At 49.4% G+C, this 25,353-nt stretch overlaps 8 protein-coding genes across 8 annotated transcripts; 4 read left to right on the top strand and 4 right to left on the bottom strand.

Moving 5' to 3' along the window:
- Positions 1–724: 724 nt before the first annotated feature.
- On the top strand, positions 725–2,866 carry N7509_001817 (uncharacterized protein; the record flags this gene model as incomplete). Its single annotated transcript, XM_056626454.1, has 2 exons — positions 725–2,798; positions 2,856–2,866. 2 exons carry the CDS (start codon positions 725–727, stop codon positions 2,864–2,866), a joined length of 2,085 nt encoding a protein of 694 aa, XP_056492249.1.
- A 230-nt stretch (positions 2,867–3,096) lies between these two features.
- N7509_001816 (uncharacterized protein) lies at positions 3,097–4,984 on the bottom strand (the record flags this gene model as incomplete). The annotated part of the gene is made up of 8 exons (XM_056626453.1): positions 3,097–3,305; positions 3,361–3,504; positions 3,570–3,663; positions 3,711–3,767; positions 3,829–3,918; positions 3,976–4,212; positions 4,270–4,610; positions 4,666–4,984. The coding sequence occupies 8 exons, from the start codon at positions 4,982–4,984 to the stop codon at positions 3,097–3,099; spliced, it is 1,491 nt and encodes a 496-aa protein (XP_056492248.1).
- An 878-nt stretch (positions 4,985–5,862) lies between these two features.
- N7509_001815 (allantoate permease) lies at positions 5,863–7,627 on the bottom strand (the record flags this gene model as incomplete). The annotated part of the gene is made up of 6 exons (XM_056626452.1): positions 5,863–6,402; positions 6,468–6,747; positions 6,807–6,959; positions 7,015–7,211; positions 7,267–7,424; positions 7,504–7,627. 6 exons carry the CDS (start codon positions 7,625–7,627, stop codon positions 5,863–5,865), a joined length of 1,452 nt encoding a protein of 483 aa, XP_056492247.1.
- A 450-nt stretch (positions 7,628–8,077) lies between these two features.
- Positions 8,078–9,861, bottom strand: N7509_001814 (uncharacterized protein; the record flags this gene model as incomplete). The annotated part of the gene is made up of 5 exons (XM_056626451.1): positions 8,078–8,694; positions 8,747–9,186; positions 9,245–9,398; positions 9,450–9,618; positions 9,670–9,861. The coding sequence occupies 5 exons, from the start codon at positions 9,859–9,861 to the stop codon at positions 8,078–8,080; spliced, it is 1,572 nt and encodes a 523-aa protein (XP_056492246.1).
- An 854-nt stretch (positions 9,862–10,715) lies between these two features.
- N7509_001813 (GNAT family N-acetyltransferase) lies at positions 10,716–11,493 on the top strand (the record flags this gene model as incomplete). The annotated part of the gene is made up of 2 exons (XM_056626450.1): positions 10,716–11,344; positions 11,442–11,493. The coding sequence occupies 2 exons, from the start codon at positions 10,716–10,718 to the stop codon at positions 11,491–11,493; spliced, it is 681 nt and encodes a 226-aa protein (XP_056492245.1).
- Positions 11,494–11,562: 69 nt separating this feature from the next.
- N7509_001812 (uncharacterized protein) lies at positions 11,563–13,850 on the bottom strand (the record flags this gene model as incomplete). Its single annotated transcript, XM_056626449.1, has 12 exons — positions 11,563–11,917; positions 11,969–12,100; positions 12,161–12,218; positions 12,269–12,481; positions 12,539–12,566; positions 12,623–12,646; positions 12,703–12,890; positions 12,952–13,140; positions 13,208–13,384; positions 13,465–13,515; positions 13,576–13,656; positions 13,742–13,850. The coding sequence occupies 12 exons, from the start codon at positions 13,848–13,850 to the stop codon at positions 11,563–11,565; spliced, it is 1,605 nt and encodes a 534-aa protein (XP_056492244.1).
- Positions 13,851–18,772: 4,922 nt separating this feature from the next.
- On the top strand, positions 18,773–21,672 carry N7509_001811 (uncharacterized protein; the record flags this gene model as incomplete). The annotated part of the gene is made up of 2 exons (XM_056626448.1): positions 18,773–19,131; positions 19,245–21,672. 2 exons carry the CDS (start codon positions 18,773–18,775, stop codon positions 21,670–21,672), a joined length of 2,787 nt encoding a protein of 928 aa, XP_056492243.1.
- A 1,430-nt stretch (positions 21,673–23,102) lies between these two features.
- Positions 23,103–24,966, top strand: N7509_001810 (MFS transporter; the record flags this gene model as incomplete). Its single annotated transcript, XM_056626447.1, has 8 exons — positions 23,103–23,186; positions 23,243–23,263; positions 23,330–23,387; positions 23,462–23,521; positions 23,577–23,957; positions 24,032–24,333; positions 24,405–24,588; positions 24,653–24,966. 8 exons carry the CDS (start codon positions 23,103–23,105, stop codon positions 24,964–24,966), a joined length of 1,404 nt encoding a protein of 467 aa, XP_056492242.1.
- Between the last annotated feature and the right edge of the window lie 387 nt (positions 24,967–25,353).

Genomic DNA, 25,353 nt, shown 5'->3' with positions numbered 1-25,353 from the left:
CTATGGGATTGGGTTTTTGGGCATCATCTTGAGCATAATTATGTCCACCCTCCAGTGACTCGAGATGATCGCTGGTAGTCTTTGGCATGCTGGGCCTTGGTCAGATTATAGTAAAGACACCGAATACTAGATGGAAGAGGTGCTCCAGGGTGGGGAATCTTCTAGATATACGGGGTAGCCCTGGAGTGAGCTTTGACTTTGTTCCTCCGAAAATGGGGTGGCCTTCCGAGTCCTTGGAATCGTTCATCGAGCAACCGGGCGGATTTAAGGGACCAAATCCTGAATTATCATATGAGTACAGGCAGTACTGGAGAACGCTACAAATAGTATACTAGAAGTAATAGTACGTCTCCTCGCTAGGTACTTTGTATCCCAATGCCATGTCCCTCTAGCCGGACTTCAGGGATTTCCCGAAATATCAAAAGTGACTTAAATCTGCTCAAAAATATTGTTGTTACCAAAAAGGAGAAGGTTCTCACTAGTAAATACCAAATCTGGGGGTTGATTTACCCTCGGCAATTGTAGCTGGGCGGGTCTCGTGACTGGCGGATAAGCCTGTCGGAATTATCTTTCATCGAACTTTTCTTCCTCGTTACCAGCTGACTTTTGCTTTCACAGATCAGAAAGTGTTGACAGGAAATTCGAAAATTTTCAAGAACAATCCGAGAAACATAATAAACTGCAATTTCGACATTTTGAAGTCGGAAACTGCGGGGAATTTCCGATGGCTGATGCAGGGCAGGCGACATCACCGCTCCCACGTCGGGGATCGTCGAGGTCGCGGAAAAGAATCAAGGTGACTCGCGCATGCGATGCTTGCAAAGCACGCAAGAAGGCCTGTACGGGCGATATTCCATGCCGATTTTGTGCACGATCGGATCTCTCATGCTCCTACAATGTTCCCTATCATCGGGGTTCCGCCGCCACCCCACTGCCCTCGTCGCAGGGCGGAAATGTGCGACCCATACCTGCCGCGTCAATCCCCGCACTCATGGAGTCTACCCCAGTTCCAGAGTCGGTTCTTGGGGGCCAATACAGAGGTCCGGCGTCGGCCCACTCATTCTTGGACCGGGCCGTGAGGAACTTCCATGGAGCTCAGCGGACTTTGGATTCAACGTCGGAGGATTCACATGCTTCGATATTCTCGCACGGCGATCGGCATGCTCCCCAGATTCCCGAGTCTCAACTGCAATGGCCTAGCCAAGCCGCTGTCAATTGGCTGGTCCAACGGTACTTTGACTTTGCATCGCCGACTTATCGTATTCTACATCAGGGGACAGTAGAAGAATGGATAAATCTAGTTTTTGGACAAGAGGTGCCAACACCACCAAGCCACACCACCAGACTCTCCCTTGCGGGGAAAGCGATAATATTGATGATGTGCGCCATTTCATGTTCCTTCTCTGCGCTACAGGATATGCCGCTGGAATATACACTGGGAAATATACCACGCGGGCAGCAAAGTGAGACGTACTACCAAATGGCCGATCGGCTTCTTTCCCAGGAACAAGGCTCGCCATCATTGGAGTCAGTCCAGGCTCGGTTCCTCACTGTACTATACCTCCTTGGCACATCAAGAATGAATCAAGCCTGGTTTAACTTCGGACCTACCGTGCAACTGCTGATGGCACTTGGTCTCCACCGAAGAAACACATATACGAGAACACTCAATTCTTCCTCGCCTGGTGAGGTTGCTCTCGAGTGCTCGAAACGAGTATTATGGTGCTCTTTTACCCTTGATGAATATCTCAGTCTCATTCTTGGACGACCACGCCTTCTTCGCGAGGAGGACATTGATCAAGATTATCCTGCGCTAGTCAACGATGAGCAGCTAGATCCTCATAAAAGCCGATCGCATTTGCAAAGAAATTGCCTAATGGATGCACCGGTTTGTCACGCGAAATTGTCAAAGATACTTTCGAAGGCTTCACAAGATCTATACACAATTCAACCTCTCGAGAAGGAGCAAGAGATCATTCTAATTGAAAATCTCGTGCGAAAAGTCAAGCAGTGGCAATCTGATCTTCCGCCCCTTCTCGGCGATTGGGTGTGTCCCAGCAGTTTGATATCTATCTTTCAGAGACAGTTGACGGTAATAAGACTGGCCCGGTTCCACGCTCTAATGTTTGTCACACGTCCATTACTACTTCGAGATTACTCCCAAGAGAAAGAGGCCTCAGAGGATTCCGCCCAAGTATACCTACGATCTTGCATCAGCAATGCTCGGGATACACTCGAACTAGTACTAGAATTAGTCAAAGATCGTCTACTCTACCCAGCGTTTTGGTATACCCAGTATATCGCTTTCAACGCTCTATCAATTGTCTACATCTTCCTGATACACACGAAAAGGGGCCGAATTCCCCACGCCTGGCTTTCCGCGAATGCCGATCTAGAGTCGCAAGAAATCGATCAAAATTCACTATATAAGCTTGCCGAAGAGACTCAGTATCATTTGGGCCAAGCAACTGAGAGAAATTCTCTTGCATGGAGATATAACATCGTGCTCGAAGCTTTGAGATCGGAGACTACGGGGCACGCGTCCGAGACGACCAACGATGCAGAGCAATCAATAGGAAGGACCCAGCCAGACCACGACTCTCATTTGGCAGTGCAGCCTATGGATATGAGAGATAATGTTCCCTTCGAATTGGCCTCCGAGCATCCTATTGTAGACTGGGACAGTTTACAAGGGGCTGGAGCATATGATTCGGGAATTGGAAGCTTGTTCACATTTACGGGCTCCACAGATGAGCTTTGTCTTGACTTCTGGCCCCAATTAGATCGCCTACCAACGTGTGGGTTCAAATATTTTTATTCTTGACAGAAAACTTTCAAAGCTAACTCTTTTGAAGCACTAAACTAGCTCGAACTTATAGCGTGCCCTCCCTCGCTTGTTCTCTGTAACATAATACGATTCTAGGGCATCACCTATCCAATCTGGAAAAATCATAGCCCAAAGGGATACTTATTCATGATCTCTGCTGATATTCCCTTAGTGCTAGAACTACCTCAAAGCAAGCAACTAGGATACAGAACCGAATTGATGACTTGATAACCTGAGCAAATCTGAAATAGTAAATCCCAGAGTGTGGCTTAGATCGTGTAGCGGAAACCTGCAGCAACCTGCGCAGGGGTTGGACCATTCCGCCCCGTATCTTGGCCCCGATCCAGTTTGTTGTTCTGGAGGCGTAGATAAATTCGAGTTCCGGTGGCTAAGATGACGGTTAAAACAGAGGCAGCAAGATTAACCAAGAAAGCGGTTAGGTAGCGTGGCTCGGAATAATAGAGGTATGAGCCCCAGACTGCCAATCTGATATTAGCAAGGGACTCGGTGACAAGTAATCATTTTACTCATACCGTTCGGGGTATTGCAGACAGAGTTGATTATAGCAATGGCGGACGCTCGCTTGATTGAAGGCTGCGATATGGTTCCAGCTACCCAAGACAGAACAACAACACCTGCCGAGTAGAAGGACCCTGGCAGCAGCATCATGGCAACGTCTATATTAAAGTTAGTTTACTCGACTCTTCGATAGAAAGAATATTTGATCAAACGTGTGACTGACAGCGAGCGGCCGTGTTTAGCGTAGAGACGGCAATTATGTTTGCTGCGAGACAAACGATCATTGGGCAAACTATATGCAAGTAACGCTCTTGTTTCTAATTCCTTATTAGATAAATTCAGTTGCAGATCGTCTGATACGTACCTTGTCCGAGTGAAATCCGTTGATGATCATCGCGATGACGCAGAGAACGTAAGGTGGCTGTATACCCTCATAGTTAGCACCTGTATCTGGGCTTATCATCATGACCAACCACACTCACCGCAGTAAGACCATATGTCTTGTTGCGAGAATATCCGAGGGTTGCTACTACCGAGGGGAAGAAGTTGGTTACAGCCCCCACGATGTAAATCTGGACGAGTCAGCTTGGAAGCCGTAAATGGGATAACCAGGAAGAGACATCACGAACAGAGTAAAGTGTACCCATCAGAAGCCAGGTCTTTGGGTCTGTCACAGCCATCATAACACCCTTGTAGGCGCTGACTTCATCGGCATTATCTTGCTGGCCTTGATCTTCCTCAAAGCTCCACAAAAGATATTCGTTCTCGATCTCACTAAACCCAGTGAGGGATTTCAGCGAGTTGGGCAGAATAAATGCGAGTATTATGGCCAAACCAATGGTGGCAGCACCCTCGACTAGGAAGAGCTATCAACATTGAATTAGCATTGATATTCCAGCTTTCCAGTCCACGGGAACTCTTACCCATCGCCAACCCTCCAGACCATGATGGCCATCCAACTTCAAAATTGCAACAGCAAACAGTCCACCAAAGGCATTGCCAAGCTGAGAACCCGAGTACAGAATGGCCGTCCGAAGTGTGTACTGCTTCTTGGTGTAGAACAACGACATGTAAAAAAGGGCGCCAGGGAAAAACACGGCCTCGACAAATCCCAGAAAGAAACGGGAGGCCATTAGACCAGAGGCATTGTGAACTGCAGCTGTGCAGGCTGAAAGAGCGCCCCAAAGGCCCATTGAAAAGCAAATGTATACGCCTGGTGCCTTGATTTTGCCGACTATGATATTAGATGGGACCTGCATCAAAACTATCGCAAAGCATTAGCAGCCACTTATGAGCTTTCAAGTGAGTCGATGACAAACTGTATCCCACAAACAAAATGCTGACACATGTCTGATATTGCACGTCCGTCATTTTCAAATCCTTTTCAATGTCGGCAAGCTTGGCTGCGGCGATGTTTTGCCGGTCGAGGTAATTCATGATGTACATCAGCACCATGCACGGCATGATTCGCGCATCCAGCTTCAGGGTTGCTCGACGCTTGACCTTCTCTAGCTCGCTCTCTGAAAGTGCGGCCAAGGAGGGTGGCATCATGAGTGGTAAGATAGTGCCAGGGACCTTGCCCTGTGTATCGGCTGCATACTCGACCTCTTCCGCATCTTTGTGGTCTTTGTTGGCCATGGTGAAATAAGCCCACTTGTGTATTAATGAAAAGGAGAAAAGTCCGGAATTTATGTTTCGAGATTTCTGACAAGGATCTAAATTATACGAAACTCTCCTAAATCCACACACACAGGGCAGCATGTCCAATATGCTAGATACCCCCGCGGGCAAAAGCGGGGAAGTCAGAATTTGGAGATACTAGATCTGATCCTTCAAAAGTAGGCTTTCTTCGTTTGAGAAGGCTGGTCCTCCATTCACCAATACACTTGACTGCTGGCCAGCATCTGCTGGAAGAATGCGGGGTTTGCGAGGCTGGGGGCCGTCGCCAAGTGTGGGGGTCCTTATTAACTCCTGGGGTACCCCCACGGTGGTCCCATGAGCTCCGGGATATTCCCGAAGGGATGTTAATTCAGGAGGGGGGGTCGATTGACTGGAATGAAATCTTGAACGGGGAATATCTGGCGAAGGAAGCAAGTTTCAAGCCTACTTGGTACTGGCATGGCTGAAACTTATAAAGCGATAGGCACTGGATGATAATAGTATTCATTATCTCATATGAAAGCTTTCAAGTGCATTAAATTTTGGAATGAAAGTTCATGAGGAAGCTAGGTCTTGGAGCTGCTCCAATACGTCCCCACGCTATGGAATCTGGCCGGTATTAACCTCAAACTAGCCCGGCCGAAGACGTGGGGGTACAAACCAGGTCAGCTCAACACATCCGAGTCGTGCATTAGTGATAAACTGCCTTTTAAATAGGTCATCCCCTGGCCATAATATGGATACTATCCAAAAGTTGTTTCATATTCATTTTGTAGTAAGATGATGTCTTCCCATGTGGGTAGTTCGTTTCAAGTTTGTCTAAACCATATCTAACTTTCTTAAGAGGCAAGGCCCATTTACCAGAGATACTTATATCTGATTTGACCGTCCTCGTCCTCGTCCTGTAGGGTCTTCTTGTTAATATCTCGCAGCCATAGACCCAGTACAGCGGCCAAGATGATGCCGCCAGCAGCAAACGAGGACAAAATAATTCCGCCCATGCGATACTGGGGGGCGTCGGAAGCAGGGAAAAAGTAGGATCCGTAAATGTTTGACGAATTGCCGAACAAGTTGACCAAAGCATAGACAATAGCACGCTTTGTTCTGGTTCGGGGAATGGTACTGGCGATCCAGGCTTGCACAACGTTGAATGCCGAGTATGATCCTGCACACATCAGAAACATGCCCACATAGCGCGGTGCTGTCGAAGTTGTGCTAACAACCAAGACGTTGCCGATAATGTCGACGAGCAGAGGCCACATGATTAAAATGGCACGCTGGTCGGTGTACTGAGCGATGAAGGAGTTTCCAAGGGAGGTAAAGAATCCGAAAACATAGACGGGGACGGTGATGAGAAGGGTGATCGTGGTACTGAAGCCGAGGGTCTTGACAATGGACTGATTTTTAGATAGTGATTAGATAGTGCTCCGTGGTTCCACGAAAATGTATTAATTGCACTCACTGGGAAGAAGTATGTCCATGTCTGGGATGTGAGCTGGCAGACTTGGATTGCCACTAAAATCCAGGCCTTCGGGTCGGTGAAGGCATCAACAAGGGCTTGCTTAATTGATCCATTCTCATCAACTTCATCGTTCGCAGCTTGGGCTAATCGCCACTGGGCAAAGCGCTGTTCTTGTTCCGAGAGCCACTTGCGTTGACCAGACTCAGGAAAATCAGGAAGCAGCAGAACGGCGAAAATTCCAGCAACCATGGTACCAGCACCCTCGATAATAAAGAGCCATCTGTGTAGTTCCCAATCAGCATACCTCAAATTCAGGTAGAATAAAGGTGCTTTACTGACCTCCACCCTGCTAATCCACCGGCTCCGTCCATTCCATCCAAAATACCTGCAGCAATAAGACCTCCAAATCCGTTGGCGATTGTGTTACCACAGTAAAGTACTGCCACGCGAGGGGCAATCTCCTGGGGCTTATACCAGGAGCTGACCAACAGACTGGAGATTCCATCAGCGCTTAGATATAGGCAGATGGGAGCCACGCTTGTCTTACAGGGCACCTGGGAAAAAGGGTGACTCGGCAAATCCCAATAGAACCCGAACCACCATGATATGAGCAAAATTCTTCGTCCCCGCAGCAGCCATCGAGATTCCACCCCATATGAAGATAGCAGCGGGAATATACCGAGACGGTTTCACGCGAGTGAGGATAATATTGCTAGGAATCTGGCCAAGAAGGTATCCCACAAACTATGCAAGAAGGTGTCAATTGCCAAGCTCAAACACCAAGAGAGGCCAAGCTCACCATAATAGCCACGGCGGTTTGGTATTGGGTGTCGCTGAGGCCAAGATCATCTTCCATGCCGCCAAGCCGCGCATTGGCGATGTTTGAGCGATCAAGAATATTGAATATAAAAAGCAGACATAGTGATGAAATGAGGTGCAGGTCAACTTTCCACACAACTATATCATGTCATCAGTAGCCGTAGGCATTAGTTAGTTGCTATGAGTTCAAGTTGGTGACTGGTCGGCTACTACTCACGTCGCTTTTCAAGTTTCCGACACTCCTCTGGAGTCAGACCTTCAAATGTAGACTCTTGGAGAGTAGCCTTTGGAGAAATCTCCAAGTGACTGGTCTCGTTCTCATTGGTTTTTTCCATCTCCATGTTTGCTTGCAGATGTGTGGGGATTTTCCAAATAAACAAAAAGCACACGAGGTGAGGGACCGAATTGGACTCACAATATCGCTGCCAAGTTATATCCAAGCCACTACCTCTCAATGTCCCTAGACCCCTCTCTTTCGTCTCGAGCTAATGCCCAAGCCTCCGACTCGGAGTAGCGAGACCCCGGTTGTGGACTCGAACCACGTCACCCCAGATTCCGGTCGGATATCCCCATGGGTGCGGAAAAAGTCAGCGGATTCTGACCAAATGGCGCAAAAGGTCCCACAGATCAACATTTGCCCCTCAAAGTAAAGATCACAGAGACCTTCCGTAATTTAAGTCTTATTAATGCTAAAATGTTTATTGAAATTCCAGATTACTGTGGAAGAAATTCAAGTAATTAGGAACATTGTTCGTTCCAAGCGATTATTCATTCATTCGTGGGTGCAGGTTTTAAAGTGTATACTTGAACAGAGGCGATTTATCTCCCATATCCAGCAGTTGTTCATCGGTATATTTCGAGCGAATGTCGACTTCGCTCATCGCAGCATTCTTCTTGTTGGCCCACATAAAGGAGAGCTCGAGGATCACGGCTGCTACAAGGGCCGACCCACCAAACGCCAATGACAATCCAAAGCCGGTGGGGTAGGTTGGGTCTTCTTTATCAATGTACATGTAGCTGCCAATGATTCCTCCAATATTTCCGACACATATATTGAAAGCGCTACCAATGGCGCGGCGATTGGAAGGGGCGAGGTTGTTCATGGTCCATGAGGTCGTGGCCGGGTGGGTAGGGTAGATACCCATGGTGGTCAGAATAATGGCAAAGAATCCTGGGCCAATATTGGCTTTCAGGTTTCCATTTAGTCCCATGATAATCGAGTATCCAACCACGATAATGAGCAGTGGGATTACCACAAATGGCGCACGCCAGTAGAATCGGTCGGACAGCATGGAGAAAAAGATGGCGGAAATGGCGCCCGCCACGTAGGGGGGGACAGTCATCAGCTGCGCGGCTGTGTCTTGGAAGCCCATACCCTTTGTAATAGTGGGGAGGGTGAATTTGGTTCCTTTTTGTGGAGATTAGCCATGGTCATTGTCTTCGACGGGGAAGAAACAAACCGTAAGAACAAGCTGACTGAGCAAGCAAAATGTACGCCAACGGGTACATTCTCCAGTTACCCAAAACGGCCTTAATATCCTTCCATGATGTCGACTTACGCTCCTCTTGGAATTGTCCACCGTCTTTGATGAAGTGCTGCAGCTCCAAGAAGCGAATCTCATCCTGGTTCAGCCACTTTCCGGACAACTTTGGCGAGTCGATAAGGAAGAAGAAACAAAGGACACCCAGGACAACAGTGACGATTCCTTCCAGGATAAAAATCCAACGCCAGCCTTCTAGTCCACCGACTCCGCTCATCTTGGCAATACCGGCTGCCAGTAAGCCGGAGAATGCGCCGGAAAGGGCACTAGCACAGTAGAAGACAGCCAGGCGAGTTGCTAGGTGCTTTGGCATATACCAGAAGGAGCACAGATACACTGCACCGGGGAAGAAGCCAGCTCTATCATCAGAAGTCAGCGCTAGGGATCGATTATCATACAATTGGATTACAAACTTACTCAAAAACACCTAGCAGAATGCGCACCACAAGCAAACCAGCAAAATTCTGAACCATTCCAGTCAGAGTCATTATGATTCCCCAACAGATAATAAGAATTCCAAGGTAAACTGAAGGCCGTTTGAAGTTCTTCAGAAACATATTACTTGGGACCTCTGTTAATCGATTAGCGAAGGATCCAAGAATCAGGTCACGTTGACTTTTACCTAACAAGACATATGGAATGAAGAAGAGACTAAGGGCAATGTTATACTGGATTCCAGTCAACCCCAGGTCTTTTGTCAGCCCTGCAATTTTCGCATTGCCGATATTCGCTCTGTCGAGATGTGAAATCAAGTAGAGTACAGCTAACATGGGCACCAAGCGAATGTCAACCTGGTAGGTGTTAATAAATCAGTTGTACTGAAGGGGGAGGATGGGTGTTACCTTGTGCAAGACGGTTTTTCTTTGTTCGGGTGTGAAGTTATGGTAGAAGTCGGCATCATCAGGTGACAATCCAAGCACTTGAATCCCATCGATTACTGTCACATTGCTGTAGTCCTCAACGTGGTCTGGGGAGAGCTGTTTCTCGTCCGCCACATACTCAAAAGAGGCACGTTCCGATTGTGAAGGAGGCATGATTGAAAGATCTGACCCGGTACACGAATATTATGCTGGGTGTCGAAACTTGAAGTCATTCCAGCACTGAAAACTCCAACGGGACAAGAAGAGAGCTTTATAGCGCTCATCAGAAATCTCAAGTCTCGGCGTGCGGAGGACGATAGAGCTTGAGCACCTAGCCAAGCCTCCAGGAAGGGCCATTTGAGGCATTGTCCGGGGTTTCTCCTCTCTCACCAAACCCCCCTAGCCCTCTTGGCGACGGTGATGTTTGGGTGAGTTGTCCAGAGCCAAGAAATCCCCCCCCCATGTCCACGAGGGATTCGCCCCGCAATTTGGTTGGAGGGGAGATCCGGGGTGCAGTCCACTTCTCCATTCAAGCTCGAGCACATTACGCGATGTTCGGCTGCCATCCTGGCTTGCATTCAGCCCCAAACGAGGCCTCGGATTGCTCCACAACTCTTTCCGCTACTTCTCCGTCCTTTCTCCGGCCTTTATCCGCCGGTTATTCGTTCTCCGGCATTTACTTCTCCGCCAGTCGCACTTTTAGTTCCACTCCTGCTCTCCATCCATTGCTGATCTATCATGTTACTATATTGGTTTTCAGGGTACTGGACTCATGAGAGCATAGAATTGACAGTAAATTGAATTTGAGTTTGAAATTCAAGCTTTCATAATACTCGTACTATCCCATAAACAACACCTGTCCCAGAGCAACGACATATCGGATTTGCCAGTGAAATTAAAGTTGAGTCACCGGACTTCCCCAGTAAATTTCCGCCATCATTTCTCTTTACCGCACACATCGTCTGTCGGGATAAACAAAAAGTCATACCACCACCATACTCGTACCACCATCATCCCACCAACTCAAAATGTCCCCCATACAAATCCGCCCGGCCCAAGATTCCGATCTGCCCCAGATTCGCGCCATCAACGCCCACTACATTCTCCACACGGCACTCACATTCGCGGAGACTCCGCCTCCACACGAGACATACCATGCCAAGTTTACCGAACTGGCCGCACGTAATCTCCCGTATCTCGTTGCCGTGGGCGAGCATTCGGCCAATGATTACCCCCTCTCAGAAGCCCGAGCCGATATTCAACAAGCTGTACTGGGATATTCTTATCTCTCGCCTTTCCGTGGCCATCTGACTGCATATGCACCGACCGTGGAGTTGAGTTTATTTTTGCATCCAGCCAACTATTCCCAAGGAATTGGATCAAGACTGCTCGCAGAGATGATGGCGCTCTTGCGGGAAAGAAAGATCCGCCATGTCGCTATCACTGATGAAGGGGTTTCTGGGTTCGGGGGCCTTGGCCATGATTCCTCTACATCGCATACCCTGCCTCCGACGATCACGGTGGAAAATATAATTGCTGTTATGGCGGTGGATCCAGAAGGCAAGGATCAAGGTGAGGCACTGCGCAGATGGTACATCAAACGTGGATTTGAGGAGCGTGGCCGACTCTCCAGGGTTGGATTTAAACGGGGCCACTGGTACGTATTTCCCTACTCTCATCAAAATTATGCCACATCTTTATGTGGCCATAGATACCAGGCCACACCAGAGTACCAGTGACTAACGAATTACTAGGGTTGACACGGTTTATTTGCAGTGTTTTGCGCCAGACGCATTGAACGTCTAATCCGCTTATATGTCGAATATGGATATGAATCACAATAATGCCAATGTACACGTTAACTTCCTTCCACGATCACGGCCCTGAATCCGTGCTTGACGCCTCGACAATCATGGCAGCATTGTGTTCCTCCTCGCGGGCGCGCTGCACTGTTTGGGAGTATTTCTTGCCCGCAATCAACCACCAACACAGTTCCAGGATAAGGAACCCGCCAACGACAACGCAGGTGTAGTTCATATTTGAGACTGTCGCCGGCATCTCGAAGGGGAAAGAGAAGAAGACGATCGCAAAGACAAGCCACAACACGGAAATGATGTTTACACTCATGCCGACGGTTTGGCTCATGTGGAATGGGCCTGCATGCATCGTTTTGCGGCGCAGGAGGACATTTGTTACGATCGGGACCAGATAGGCGAGGTTGTTGACGGTTCTGAAGCTGTTAGTGGTAGATTCTTTTCCTTTTGGATCTGGATATACTTACACTGCGGAACTCATCATCGAGTTAAATGCCGTCGTGGATCCCAGGTAAATGCAGCCCAGGAGAGCGATAATGACACCCACACAGAGCTGGGCATTCAGCGGGGAGCCCAGCCGGGGATGGACGCGCGCCCAACTACATAATAATAGTGGTTAGCTTAATGTACAAGGCACTTTTAAAAACAGATATGCTTACACTCTCGATAAAGGGAGACCCTCGTCCCGAGCAAAGGCCCAGAAAACGCGGCCAGTGCCTAACGAATTAGTATGCTTTCAATCATTTTGAGGCCTCCTATCAACTCACTCAGTTGAGATCCAATCACGCAGGGGCCGAGAGCGACCCAGATCATGAAAATGAGACCAAAGGCACCACCCTTGGTTGATGTTGCTTGCCAGAAGATTTCAGCCAAGGGGAGGCCGGTTGGCGTATCAGCCAGGGAGTTGTAGTTTTGGACGGAGAACATCAGGCTGAGCAAGTACGAGACACCAGTCACGAATGCGATTGAGAGTGTAATTGCTGAGGAGTATTAGCTTCCTAGGTACTAGTATCCTTGGAATTTAGATTGTAACTCACCGAGTCCGAGAGGAGCGTTTCTTCCAGGCTTGAGAGGAGTCAGTCAAAAGTTATTTCGTCGGATAGTCAATGGCCTTGACATACATTGGGCATTTCCTCCGTGATATGCTACTACTTGTTAGAGATAATTCTTTTCTGGGAACCATGAAGTCCTGGCAACATACCGATATTCCGTCCAGTCCCCCCAAGGAGTACAAGGGATTGACCAGTCCAGTAATGAAGCACATGACATTATTTTCCCAGCCGGTGTTATTAATCCAGGTTCTAAATACGAACTTGCTATCATTATGGTTCGGGGCCGCGGCCGCTACCGTGACCATCGTGATGAACCATGCGAGCTGTAGATAAACCACTTGGGGAAATCAGCCACCAACACACAAAGACACACATGCCCGTCCCTCTGTGCAACTCACAAGAAAATTTGTTGATCATCGGAATGAATTTGTTTCCGAACATGACAATTCCAGACGTAAATATATTCAGAATCTGGTACGCAACAAAGGTCATCCAGGGTTTAATGACCAAATCCTCGTGGTACAGCGCAATCAATGCCATAACAGTCGTAGCATAGATCAAATTCGTTGATGCGGTCGTAAAGATCCCTAGGAAGTAATTTAATCAGCATTCACACGCGCAATTCTTTTTGGAGAATTCGGACAATATACTCACAGCCAAACACCGTGCACCATCCCGTTGCAAAACTCAACACACTATTATAGCGCTTTGGGGCGATGGCCGCGATCCAGTGGTACATTCCTCCCTCGGTCGGGTATGCCGAGACGAATTCGGCGAGCGAGGCCCCGACAAACGACTGCAGAATAAAAACGAGGATAAATCCGTAGATAACTAGGATCCTGTCAGTTTCACCTGTACGTGAAGCATGGGGGCCAGAATAAAGAAAAAAGGAAAAAGAAAAAAGGACCTACGTGCACCAGGCCCCCCGGCGTTGATCGCTGTGATCAATCCCAATCCAAGACCTAATTTCATCAGTCGCCGTGACTAGCAGATAAAATAGTCGAGTTTCGATAATATTGTACCTGTCCAAGAAATTGTGCAGTTTGCAGCCAAGCCGATCAAGCTCCAAACCGAGAAATGGCGCTTCAATTCCTGTTTATGGCCTGTTGATTTGTTAGAACGGAATCGACTCGATCATAACGTGGCAGTATAGGAGACAAAGGAGTTAGGAGTTCCGAAAAAACCCACCCATCTGAGCCAGACGCAATTCGTCTTCATTTTGCACCTTGATCACCGCAGTGCGACCATTGGAGGTCTTGGCCTCTGGCACAGCGGCATTAATCTCTGGGACGCCCATGGTGCAACTTGAAGGACGAGATTTCAGGAGGAAGTGAAATGGTCAAGTCGAGGGCGGGCACAAGGACATTAGGAGGATTCGAAACCGACGCGTGCCCCGGTCGCAGGACTTTTAAAGTCGCCCTAAGTTTTAGAGCATGCCATACCATATATGGTATCTCTCCTTTATCGTGCTGCAGCTCTTATCGGCTAGCAGGAGCAACATTGTAACCTTATGGGGGGAGTTTGCCGACTTCCCCGGTGTTTTCCCCGGTGAGGGGAGAGCGGGGGAGGACGAATGAGCGATCGCGAGCCCTGGAGGACTCACTCTAAAGGTGGGGACTTGGGCCATTTAATCAGTCCTCACCACCGGCGATCAGGGGTCTTCCCCGGCGGGCCAACTTTGTGAGGGTGAGGAATGTGGAGGTGGTTGCGGGTGATCAGAGGCTTTCTTGGAGCTTAAGCACTGGCAGCGCTACGGTCACATTCTAGAAACTTGAAGGTTTTGCTCGCTTGATGTTGATTTGATCGTCGCAACTTATCATCGATGCTACCATTCAAGATTGTAATCAGGGCGCGAGAACGAGAACGAACTTGAACTTGAACCGTGACTTGAAGGACTTCCAATTTGACTCGCGCCTGGGCAGTCTGGTGGCGATATATATTAACCCCGGCCCACAGTCATGCAGAACGCGTCTCTAAGTGCAGGGGTGGAAACATCGCCCAGCGAGCAGAGGTCCCGTATTAGTATCAGGAGTTCTTTAGACTTACTACTAGTAGTAGAATTTACCTTCAAAGGTAGCTGGTAGTATGCCATAATTCAAAGTTGGATAATGACTCGGAGTCTGGAGAAAGTCTCAGAAAGCTTGAAGCCATCATGATAGTAGGCACGAACTAGTTAGTTACAGCACGTTGCGAAAAGTAGCTGCTAACTACAGTACTAGTTACTATCTAGTAATAGTAGCCTTGGACCTCGGGAAGACCCGTAGACATGGCGGACAAATTGTCATCACTTTTGTTATTTTGGTAGTATTTGCAAAAGATCCGTCTGAAACTAGAAGAGAGCAAACGGGCAAACCTGGTTTATCCAGTGCTTCAGTATGGTCGACTATCGAGTTGAGGTTCATCACGGAGACTGAGCCATGTTAGGCACCCCGGCTGAATTGATTCGATCGGAACAAGAGAGAAATCTACCTACGACTACATAAGTCTAAACCCGAATACTAGAGAAAGAATTGCATACTGTCCATGATCGGGGAATTGTTCCGGCTTTGTTGCCAGCTGCTCCCATTGTGAGAACCCCCCTCCACCAATCCTGCGAGTCCCATAAGTGCTTACGGCCGCTTGCAACAATGCTGGGGTGGATCTCAAGATTTATTTCGCTACGAAATAATTTTGCTCTATAAACAAAGGTCAGTATGGTTAAATAGCTCGCTATGAGTCGTGGCATGGGTAGCTTAGGACAAGGACAGCCCTGGAGACTATACGGCATGCCGCGGAAAGGGTGCGCCCGGGAGAAATCTTGTATATGTCAAAACTATGAATCTCAAAAAGTGCTAGTGGGGGAAACTGAGGAACATGGAAGTCTTGAAGTCTTCATAGAGAGGTAGTGGATGTTTGACCCAGACTTCTTTTTCTTAATGTGATGAATCACAGGTGATCTATGCGGAGCGAAAATCGGCATACCGTGCCGATTGGCTGCCTGGCTTTATATTTGATTTTTGAAAATTACCAACGGTTGAACCGAAGGCTGGGCCATGACAGGTAAGAAATGATCAAATTAGACGACGCCGAGGCATCCGATTCCCTACTTCGTGCTCTGTTTGAAAGGAAGGGGGTTCAACGAGGAATATACCAGATCACGACAAGGGAGAGCGCTAGGAAAAATCCGAATTTCCCAAGAAGAAAAAGCTCATTTATTTTACAATAATTATTATGGTTAACCGTCAATACGATCTGTTCATTTCACATTCATGGCAATGAAATGTCAAGTGTATTAAGTACGACGCAAATACGAAAAGAATATTTGGAATATATGATCTATATGTGATGTGATTGATTAGTCTACTCGTGATATGTGTATGTGCGCCCGTACATGGGATACAAGGTAAATTGACATGACCAAATTCTCGACCAAATTGCGCCATGCATTGTAGTTGGACCCTGAATCCCGGACCCCGGAACCCTGCAGACCACTGGGTACACAACCACAACCAATAAAACACATACCCTCTAACTGCAATAAGCTCGCCGACGGAGAAAGTGGCGTAGCTCATCTCACCTGTACAAAGGAGAGTGCAGGATGGGGAAATAGGCTTCATGCAGTGAGACAGTGACCAGGTGATTGATTCAGGGTTGGAAGCAGCCCGAATCTGTATCATGTACAAACAAACATACCCATGCATACGCCGCGTCTGCACTTCGTATTCTGTAAATTAGGCTATGCTACATATGCAGACTCGAGACTACTCCGTACCGTACAGAGTTAAGCTGCAATGGCTCACTTATTGCGATTATTTCTCAGAAATTGGGAGGCGATGGTGCAAGACTGATCACGGAAGACCTAATTATAGGTGGCCAAGGTGAACTAATCGTATGGGGCCAAACTACCCGGCCCGGTAGGGCACACGCATACACACAAACACCACGCTATAAGGCTGACGGGGACTAGCGGACGGAGGGAGATGAAATTGTGTACATAAGACTCGCTAGTTCGTTTTACGTTTTGGTTTTTGATCCATGACTAGCGTACGAGTAGTATCCCCATGTGGGTATATATAGGAAAAGGGGTAATTATATGTGTATTCGTACACTGGATCAAGGTGCCACCATCGTTCGGACTCAAATTAGGGGAACGATATGGTAATTTCCCATTGAATAGGAAGGTTAAAATAGTTTGCGGTAGTCCGTATGGTCCGAGACAATCCAGAGACAAAATTTAGATAATCGAGAGATAGTGTCGGGGCAGAAGTTCGCCGGTGGATTCTGGAAGCCCACCCGATCGACAAACGTGGCTAATTCGGTGCTCGGCCGGATCGCTCATGGTTGGGTCTAGCAATCGGGGATAGCTCTTGGCTAGATGAGGGACTGAATTTTCTGGTGCCGTCCCTCGTCTGTCCGAGTAGACCCTGTAGACCCTGAAAGGAAGAGAAATGACGTCCCAACTGCAGCTAGACAAACGTTCTCTGCCGTTGTTCTGCACGGCCCCTTCCCTTCCACGCGGGGGCGAGAGAACAAGATTCCAGTTGACATCACATCACAGAACCTTGCGAGGTTGCGAGATCTCTGGGACACCACCCATCTGGCTGCCTGTCGCCAAGATTGGCCCCTGGACGGACTCCACCGGAAAAGCAGCCGATTCTATTGGAATTCGACAGTCAAGCCTTCTGTCTGGAGTGGAGCCAGGCGAGTTCCAATACATACTGTACTCTTACGCAACCACAACCATCCAGGCAGATGCCACTCCCCGAGGCATCACCTTTACCAGCGGAAATTTGGGGGCCCTCCTTGGCATTCAAGACAATTCCGCCTTGAAACGAAGCAATCAGGAAAAGATAAACAGAGTACGAGAATAACTTGAATACTGTCCTGCATATCGGTAATGTTCCGCCCCAGCAAAGCCTTCTTGGGAACCCAAAAAAGCTGGGGCACACACGTTGTACGGGAAGTGTAAGAGCCAGTCAGGACTTGTCAGGACCTGTCCGAACCTGGTAAAAATACACAACGATCAGGCTGAACATCGGCCAGTCGCGTGTCCTGGAGTGGTAAGCGGTGGCGGAGAAAGGAACGAGTTTTTCACGAAGGTCCACTTTGGACAAGATCACTACAGTCGGAGCCCCAAGGGGAGCCAATAGGGGCCAATAGGGGTCACTAGGGGTCACGAGGGAGTACAATAAGGGGGCCAAAATGAAATTCCTGTTGCTCCTTTCTTGAGCCGCAGCTAGTACTGAAAGCAGTAGCTCGTCTCGTGTCTGCCGTTGGGGACGAGTGGACTCGAATATGAAGAGGGCAGGCCTTAACCGCGTTCTGCAGGTCCTCGTACGAGTAGTATAACACCGGACCGCGCTCATTAATCTCCCACTCCTCTGCTCTGCTCTCCACTTCTCTCAGCACGGTGCTACCAGTATGGGTCTCATTGTTTCCAGCAGAGAGACGGCGCAGCGGTGGAAGAGTGAAAGAGATCGATCGACTGAGTTGACTTGGGGGCGAAGAGTTCCGGGGCGACGAGTTCTTTCTGGGGGCTATGTCGACTATGTATAGACCGGCGGAGAGAACAAGAATAGCCTTCAAGGCGTCCCAGAGCCCTCAGTCCTCTGTATGTATCCGGTACAGGTACTCCGTACAGCCACGTTGTGTGTACCAAGAGCAAGCGGATTCTGCCAGCAGCCCGAGACTCCGTGCGAGCGTTGTCTCCACCCGTCTCACTCGTCTCACTCGTTCCGCTCGTATGTACCAGTAAAAGGAACGAGGCTTCTTGGATCGGACCCTGAGAGGGTTAGCACTGGCCCACTTGGCCCTCGAATGGGGAAAAAGCCCGCATGACCTTAGAGGCTAAGCAACACTGGATGAAACCCTGACTGGGGCTCACGGTCCACAAGCAATTCCAGGTCCATACAGAGTATGGTTTTGTACGGGTTCCTGGTGGCGATGCTTGAGGGTATTTGGAGTAGGCTTGTGTATGGTTGGTGGTGGTGGTAGTAGTGGTGAGTGGTGAGTGGTGGTGGGTGACTGATGGTGGTGGTGAAGTGCGCTGGCTACTTTCCCCATGTTCCACTTTCACTTCTTCTTTTCTATAATTATTTATTCTTCCCGCGCCACTCCCCCCCCGTCACTTTTCCCTCCTGAACCCTCTCGATTTGGATCTTTGCTTTCCTTGCATGATCTAATCACCCACCTCCTTCCTCTCCCATATGCTTCTCATGTCGCCCTGAAGCATCTAGGACCATGCAATTCAACAACCCCCCGTGGAATGCCACGGGCACCACTCCGAGCTTCGCTGGTCAAGCCCTGGGCTGGATGCGTTTCTTCTGTTGCACAATTCCCGCGCGTGGCCTGCAAGCTTCGTTCACCTGGGAACTATCTCGCAAGTTCTGGTATTCATTCCTCTTCGTCTCCATCTTCTTCGCCAAGCTCTTGCATATCTGGGCCCATATCGATTCCATCCCCGTCGGAACTCTGTTCCTCTGGGGCTCGACTTTTTTCGTGCAAGACATCATCTTCCTGTTTTTGGCGCACGTCTTGTCGCGCAGCTATCAGCACAAATGGATTCGCATTGGTGCTGCTACTGCCATGATCGTGGCTACGTGAGTTTTTCTTTTTTCTCGTTCTTTGAACACCCCCAAATCCAAGGTCGCGTGCGCGTCCGCCCGATTGGGAAGCGAACCTCGTTTCTAATCTGAGCTTAATTTCTATCTAGTCTCGTCCTTTCCGTCATGGCCGCTGCCAATACTTCCTTCTACTTCACTACCGGAGCTGAAATTCACTGGCGCCAGGCCGGTGGTTTCAACCGCGACCCCGCCTCCATCAACACTTTGCTCACCGGCCTCACCGGTCTCGTCATCGTCGAAGCTCTCTATATCGTGGTGGCTGGATTTGCGACCCCGCACCTCTATAATGCCGTGGGTGGGGTGATGCACACATGGGGCGACTTCTTCGCCTCGATTACCAAGCCCGTCATCCCCGTCGTCAAGCCGGTGGCTAGGTCTCTGATGGAGATGGTCTTCCGCCGATGGGGCAGAGGGCGCAAGCTGTTTGAGGACTTGAAGATCTATGAGCCAGTTCCTCTGGGTGACTATGAAGACGACGAGGACAAGATGAACTCCGCTCCTTTGCTAGATCAGCCTACCCAGTCGCGATCCAACGAGGAGGACTTCGGCCTCGGCCTCGGCCTCAAGCAGCGCTGGATGAACAGAATGAACAGCGGATTCGACGATTTGAAACAGGACTGGCGACCGATCGCCAAGCGTGCACTGATCATTGTCCCAACTGCAATCATCTTCATTCTCCGTCTCGCCCGTCCCTCCGAGCAAGCGCTCTGGTTCATGTCCCAAACAGTCATTATTTCCCCCTTTGCCGGTGTCGATTCCAAGGGCAAGCTTCAGATGATCTCGGACGACCCTTATCTGCACGGCAAGCTGACCGCTCTGACCGCACCTCCTCGTTGGGATTGGTTCCCAGAGGGCGACTGGCCTGGATTCCGCGACTGGGAGAAGGGCGGATTCGACGGCAACAAGTACTCTCACTACAACGCCACTGAGGACCCCCTGACCATCTCCAACTTGGGCGAGGACATCCTAGAGCCTCTCCGGGAGGCCCTCCACAGCGGCAAGGTGAACATCAAGCATATCTTCGTCTTCAAGATGGAGAGCACCCGCTACGACGTCTTCCCCCTCCGCAAGGGCTCTTATATGCACGAGCGTCTCGTCAAGTCCCACAAGAAGAATCGCATTCCCAAGGACGTCCAGCGCCGTCTGGCCAACCTGACCTCTGTCGCTGAACGCTTGACTGGTGCCGAATCCGGATTTCACAAGAAGGGTGCTATCAAGCCTTATGGTGGTCTTCGCGCCGACAACTCCTACACTGGCGGTACTTTCACCCTCAAGAGTATCGAAGCCACCACTTGCGGTCTTTCTCCTCTCGTTATCGATTTTAACAAAGAGTATGAGCACCATATTTACAACCCGTGTTTGCCCCAGGTGCTTGACGTTTTGAGTGCCAAAACCAACGATACCAAGAGCAGCGACTACAAGATGTGGCCTTGGCGCCCGACTTTCATGCAGTCGATTACCGATACCTACGATCACCAGAACCTGCTGTCCCCCGCACTCGGTTTCAAGCCGGAAAACGTCGTTACTGTCGAGTCTATCGATGAGGATATCGCGAATGGCAAGAATTTCAACTACACCAAGTTCAACTTCTGGGGTTATCCCGATGGATCCCTGAAGGGCTACTTCCGCGAAGCCATTGAAAGGGCCGAGACCAATCACGAGCGTCTTTTCCTCACCCACCTGACTGGTATCACTCACCACCCCTGGGATACCCCCGATGGAAAGTACGATGATCTTTTCGGTTCCGAATCCAACTCGTTCGGTGGAAAGAACGACCAGCTGAACCGCTACTTGAACACCGTCGGCGTCAACGATAAGTGGTACGGTGACTTTTTGGATCTTCTAGAGGAGACCGGTGTCGCCAACGAGACCCTCATTGTCATGACTGGTGATCACGGTTTGAGTCTCCCAGAAGACGGCAATGTGACGCCCTATGACAATCCCTTAGTATCGAACTTCCATGTGCCGCTCATCTTTGCCAATCCTAACATTCCGCCCATCTCGATCAACTCGTCCGTGAGCTCCGTTCAAATCATGCCCACCATCCTTGATCTTCTCAAGACCTCCGGATCTCTTGATCATGTGAGCGCCCGCGCTGTTGGCGACTTGCTGCCCATGTACGAGGGCCAGTCTATGATTCGTCCCATCATCGCCGAGAATAACAACACCGCCTACTATCAATTCACCGTCATGAACACCGGTGGCTCCCTGGTCGCCATGCGGTCCGCTAACCGCCCATACCGCCTCATCGTTCCTCTGGTCAACGAGGTTGAGTGGCGCTTCAGCGATCCTTCCACGGACCCCCAGGAGCAGAGCCCTATCAAGTCGTTCGATCTTGACGGCCTGTTCAAGGCCATCGAGGCGCAGCACGGTTCTGACGCTGTCAAGTGGACCCATGATGCATCCCATGCCGCTCAGTGGTGGGTCGCTGACAACTGGCGTCGCTACGAATATGATCCCTCCCGGCCGAAGTCGCCATCCAAATCAGGCTGGGCTGATGGATACAAGGGGCCATGAGCAACCAACCAGTCAGCATTTCCTTCTCCGATACACTGGAAAACACAACACACAACACACAACCATGAATATACACAAGAAAAAACTGCACAAAACCTTAATACCCAGAGAGAGAGAGAGAAGTGGGAAAAGACCTCACTCATCTCCTCCCACATTTGTATGATTATTGATTTTTCAGACCTTTCTGAAGACTCTGATCTGAACAGCATGGCGCACGGCATATTTCACATTTTCACATTCACATATTAGGGGCCTTTTCCGAGTTTTTCCACATCTTTCCCCCCCTATTTTTTGTACATACCTTTTGCATATTCTGGGGTTTTGTTTCGACTTTGTTGATAATGAGTCACTACATTATGAAATACTTATTCTATCCTTCCTTCTCGTTCAAATTTTTTATCTGCTGCCTACACTGGCGTTATTCCAATATTGTAAATGCTTATGCCGCTCACCTCCATCCGATAACATCATTAATTGGATGGTCATATGCAAAGCAATTTACATCACAGGGTTCCCTTAACATGACTCCGGGGTTGCGGTGGCCTTCTCGCCGAGGTCCATTCAATTGTGTAGATACTTCCCCATCTTCCTATGCTGCCTCCCGTGGCGCTTCCACGTTCACTAAGGAACGACACGACAGGCTCCACTCCTAGCGAAGGAAAGCCTATGTATCCGAAAAGAATCCAAGGGATCAATCCTAGCAGGGTCTTCAGGGGGAGCGGCTTCAAGAGGTAGTTGAAGGAATCTCAGACAGTCCACCAAAATGGGTGGGACTATTTCTTGAGCGCTGCATGGGCTGTGTTTGTTGTGGCGGGGCCGCGGGTTTCCTCAGTATTGAACCGTAAAATCTCCATGTATACAAGCAGCAGGGCAGGAGATATAATCGGCCAGCGTTGGCAAGACGATCGCTAATTGAACTGGTTTCCTGGGCGGGGAGCTAGGGGCGAAGCGGCCCGGCCTAGGATCCCCAGTGCTGCCCTGTCAAGAGCCAACTCCACTCCGTATGCTCAGTATAGCAAAGAGAACTTCAGAGGCGTATTAGTGGTAGCCAATAAAACCACCCTGCATATACAAATGAGAGCGGAAACAAGAATGTACGTCGAGTCCCCTGCTGCACTGTTGGCAGACTAGTCTCGATCAGGTGCACCAATGCGGTGGGTGGCGAGGGGAAGCTTTGATCTGACCTGATCTGATCTCTGAACCTGAAGGCCGCGGGCGATCATCCGTTCACACAACTCGACGAACCCTCGCCGAGACTATACTAACCAATTTAGTTCAAACTAGTCCTCGTTTAGCCTGTGGATCAGGTCTGAGAGTTCCATCTTCTCCGCCCCTCGGCGGAGATCCTCTCCTCCGCATCCTCTTCTCGTTTTGGGTTTTGCGATTTTGAGGGGGTTCAGTTGTGGTTCAGTAGCTCAGTTCTATTCAATATGGAATCGTCAAAGCCATGGCTTCATAAGATTCGGGCTTCCGAGTCTTTTGTTGTCATTGTGGTGTCCATTGCGATTTTCACGGTATGTCGGATCGGATGGGAGTTTATTTGCCGTCGCTGATATTGTCATTCTTTTAGGATATTTTCATTTATGGCATGGTGAGATCAATCTATCACAATGATCGATTCTCCCCTTTTTTTTTCTAACATATGATACCTGCCAAGGTTGTCCCTATCATTCCCGTTGCACTGGTTGAACGCGTTGGGGCTCGAGAGGAAGATGGTATGATTGATTGATTGATTTATCATTCTCCAAATCTTCTCTGTCCACATTGCCCCGCTAACCGTCATGGACAGCGCAATATTGGGTATCAGTTCTGCTAGCTGTCTACGGCGCAACTCTTCTTATCGGATCGCGTATGTATTTGTTTTCTTATATTTCATATTCCTATCTGACTGAGTTTCACAACAGCGCTCTTCGGCTGGTTCGCCGACCACTCTCGATATCGAAAATTGCCTTTCGTCCTCGGTCTGCTTGCACTGGGTGCCTCAACTCTCCTATTCATCGTTGCCCGCTCGATGGTGCTTCTTATCATTGCACGCGGTCTGCAGGGATTCTCCGCTGCGGGTGTTTGGGTCGTTGGACTTGCGATCGTTGTGGATAATGTATCCCCCGAGCGAGTTGGGGAGGCCATGGGACAAACAACAATCGGTATGACGTGGGGATTTCTACTTGGCCCTACGATTGGCGGAGTCATGTATGAGAAGCTGGGTTTTTATGGGACGTTCATGATTCCTGTGGCTCTTATTGCTCTGGATGTGATCTTGCGATTTGCTATTATCGAGGTGCCGAGTGAGTGGCGTCATCCCAACTTTGCGAGAGACGAGACGTTGTGAGTGATCATACTAATTGCATGTATGTTATAGGGACTGCTCAAAATACGGAGCCCACTCTCAACTCGCAGGCTATTGACTCTCAGGCTGATGCGTACAATACGCTCACTTACCCGGAGTCTCAGTCTCCCCAAGCAAGGAATACTCGTACCGGGTCCGATCAACATTGCGATGAGCAAACATCCTTATTGAGATCCTCGACTCCTTGCGCTAGATCCTCAAACTTGGGCAAACAAAGATCCGCGACGATATTCAGTCTTCTCACGTCCCCCCGACTGCCCCTTGCATGTACGGCCACCATTGTGATGGCTGTTATAACCGCAGCCTTGGAAACCGTTCGTTTACCCTCCCGATTGCTCACTACCTCGATTGAAAGCATGACCTAGTAACTGATTCTACTATGCAGACCATCCCGCTATACGTCATGCAGACATTCGGCTGGTCCTCTGGCGGTGCAGGGTTGATCTTCGTCGCTTCGTCCATCCCCAGTTTCGCGGGCGTGCTTATCGGAAAGCTCATCGATCGCATTGGAGTCCGGATCCCAGCAGCTGCGGCTTTTTCAGCCTCGGGCTGCGCCTGGATTCTGATGCGTTTGGTGAACAAGAACACAACCGCCGACATCATTCTACTAACAGCGCTCCTGTTCATTCTCAGGTCTAGCGGTCGTCACGGTAGAAATTACCGCCATGACAGAAGCTTCTCAGGTGGTTGGGGACTATGAGATTGAGAATCCTGGCGCGTTCGGAGAGAAAAGTCCGGTCGCCCAGACATATGCGCTATTAAATATGGCTTTTGCGGGGGGTCAGCTCCTGGGTCCGATTTTGGCGGGTGCAATGCGGGTACGTGCAGGTTGGGCTGCGATGACCCTCGTGTTGGGAGTGCTGTGTGCCGTCACGGCCGTGCCTATTGGACTGCTTAGCGGTGCCTGGCCTAAAAGGGTCGAGGCTGAGGCCGAAAGAGATGGGTAGTTGGCAGCTTTTGCAGGAAAAATTCCTGCGCAAACGAAACAAAAAGTTTTTGGGGATTTAGAGATCGTGATTTATACAGCATAGAGGTCAATAAAAACCCATTGATCGGTGGATGCTGAGCAAGCTCCATTTATGCTCTTCCATTTCATCGGTTGAGTTAAAGAAAAAGCGAAAGGGGGCTGTTCATTTGAAAGGGCGACATACTACCTGGGTAGTAGTAGCTGATGTACCTCGGGCGGCACTACAAAAATCGAATGATCGCATTTGTAAGACTGGGTTGACTCATGAAGATCCTTCAGCAAGTTGGAATGCACGAAGCGTCCAATTGCCGTTGCGATACTACTAGTAGTATCCTGCAAACAAGGCAGCCCCAGCCCCGCAACGCCA

This window comes from Penicillium cosmopolitanum (genome assembly GCF_028827165.1).
Source record: "Penicillium cosmopolitanum strain IBT 29677 chromosome Unknown utg000004l:1.0-4361866.0:1.0-4365735.0, whole genome shotgun sequence".
Taxonomy (NCBI): domain Eukaryota; kingdom Fungi; phylum Ascomycota; class Eurotiomycetes; order Eurotiales; family Aspergillaceae; genus Penicillium; species Penicillium cosmopolitanum.
The sequence above is the reverse complement of the archived record's forward strand: the minus strand, read 5'-3'. Positions and strand labels throughout refer to the sequence as shown.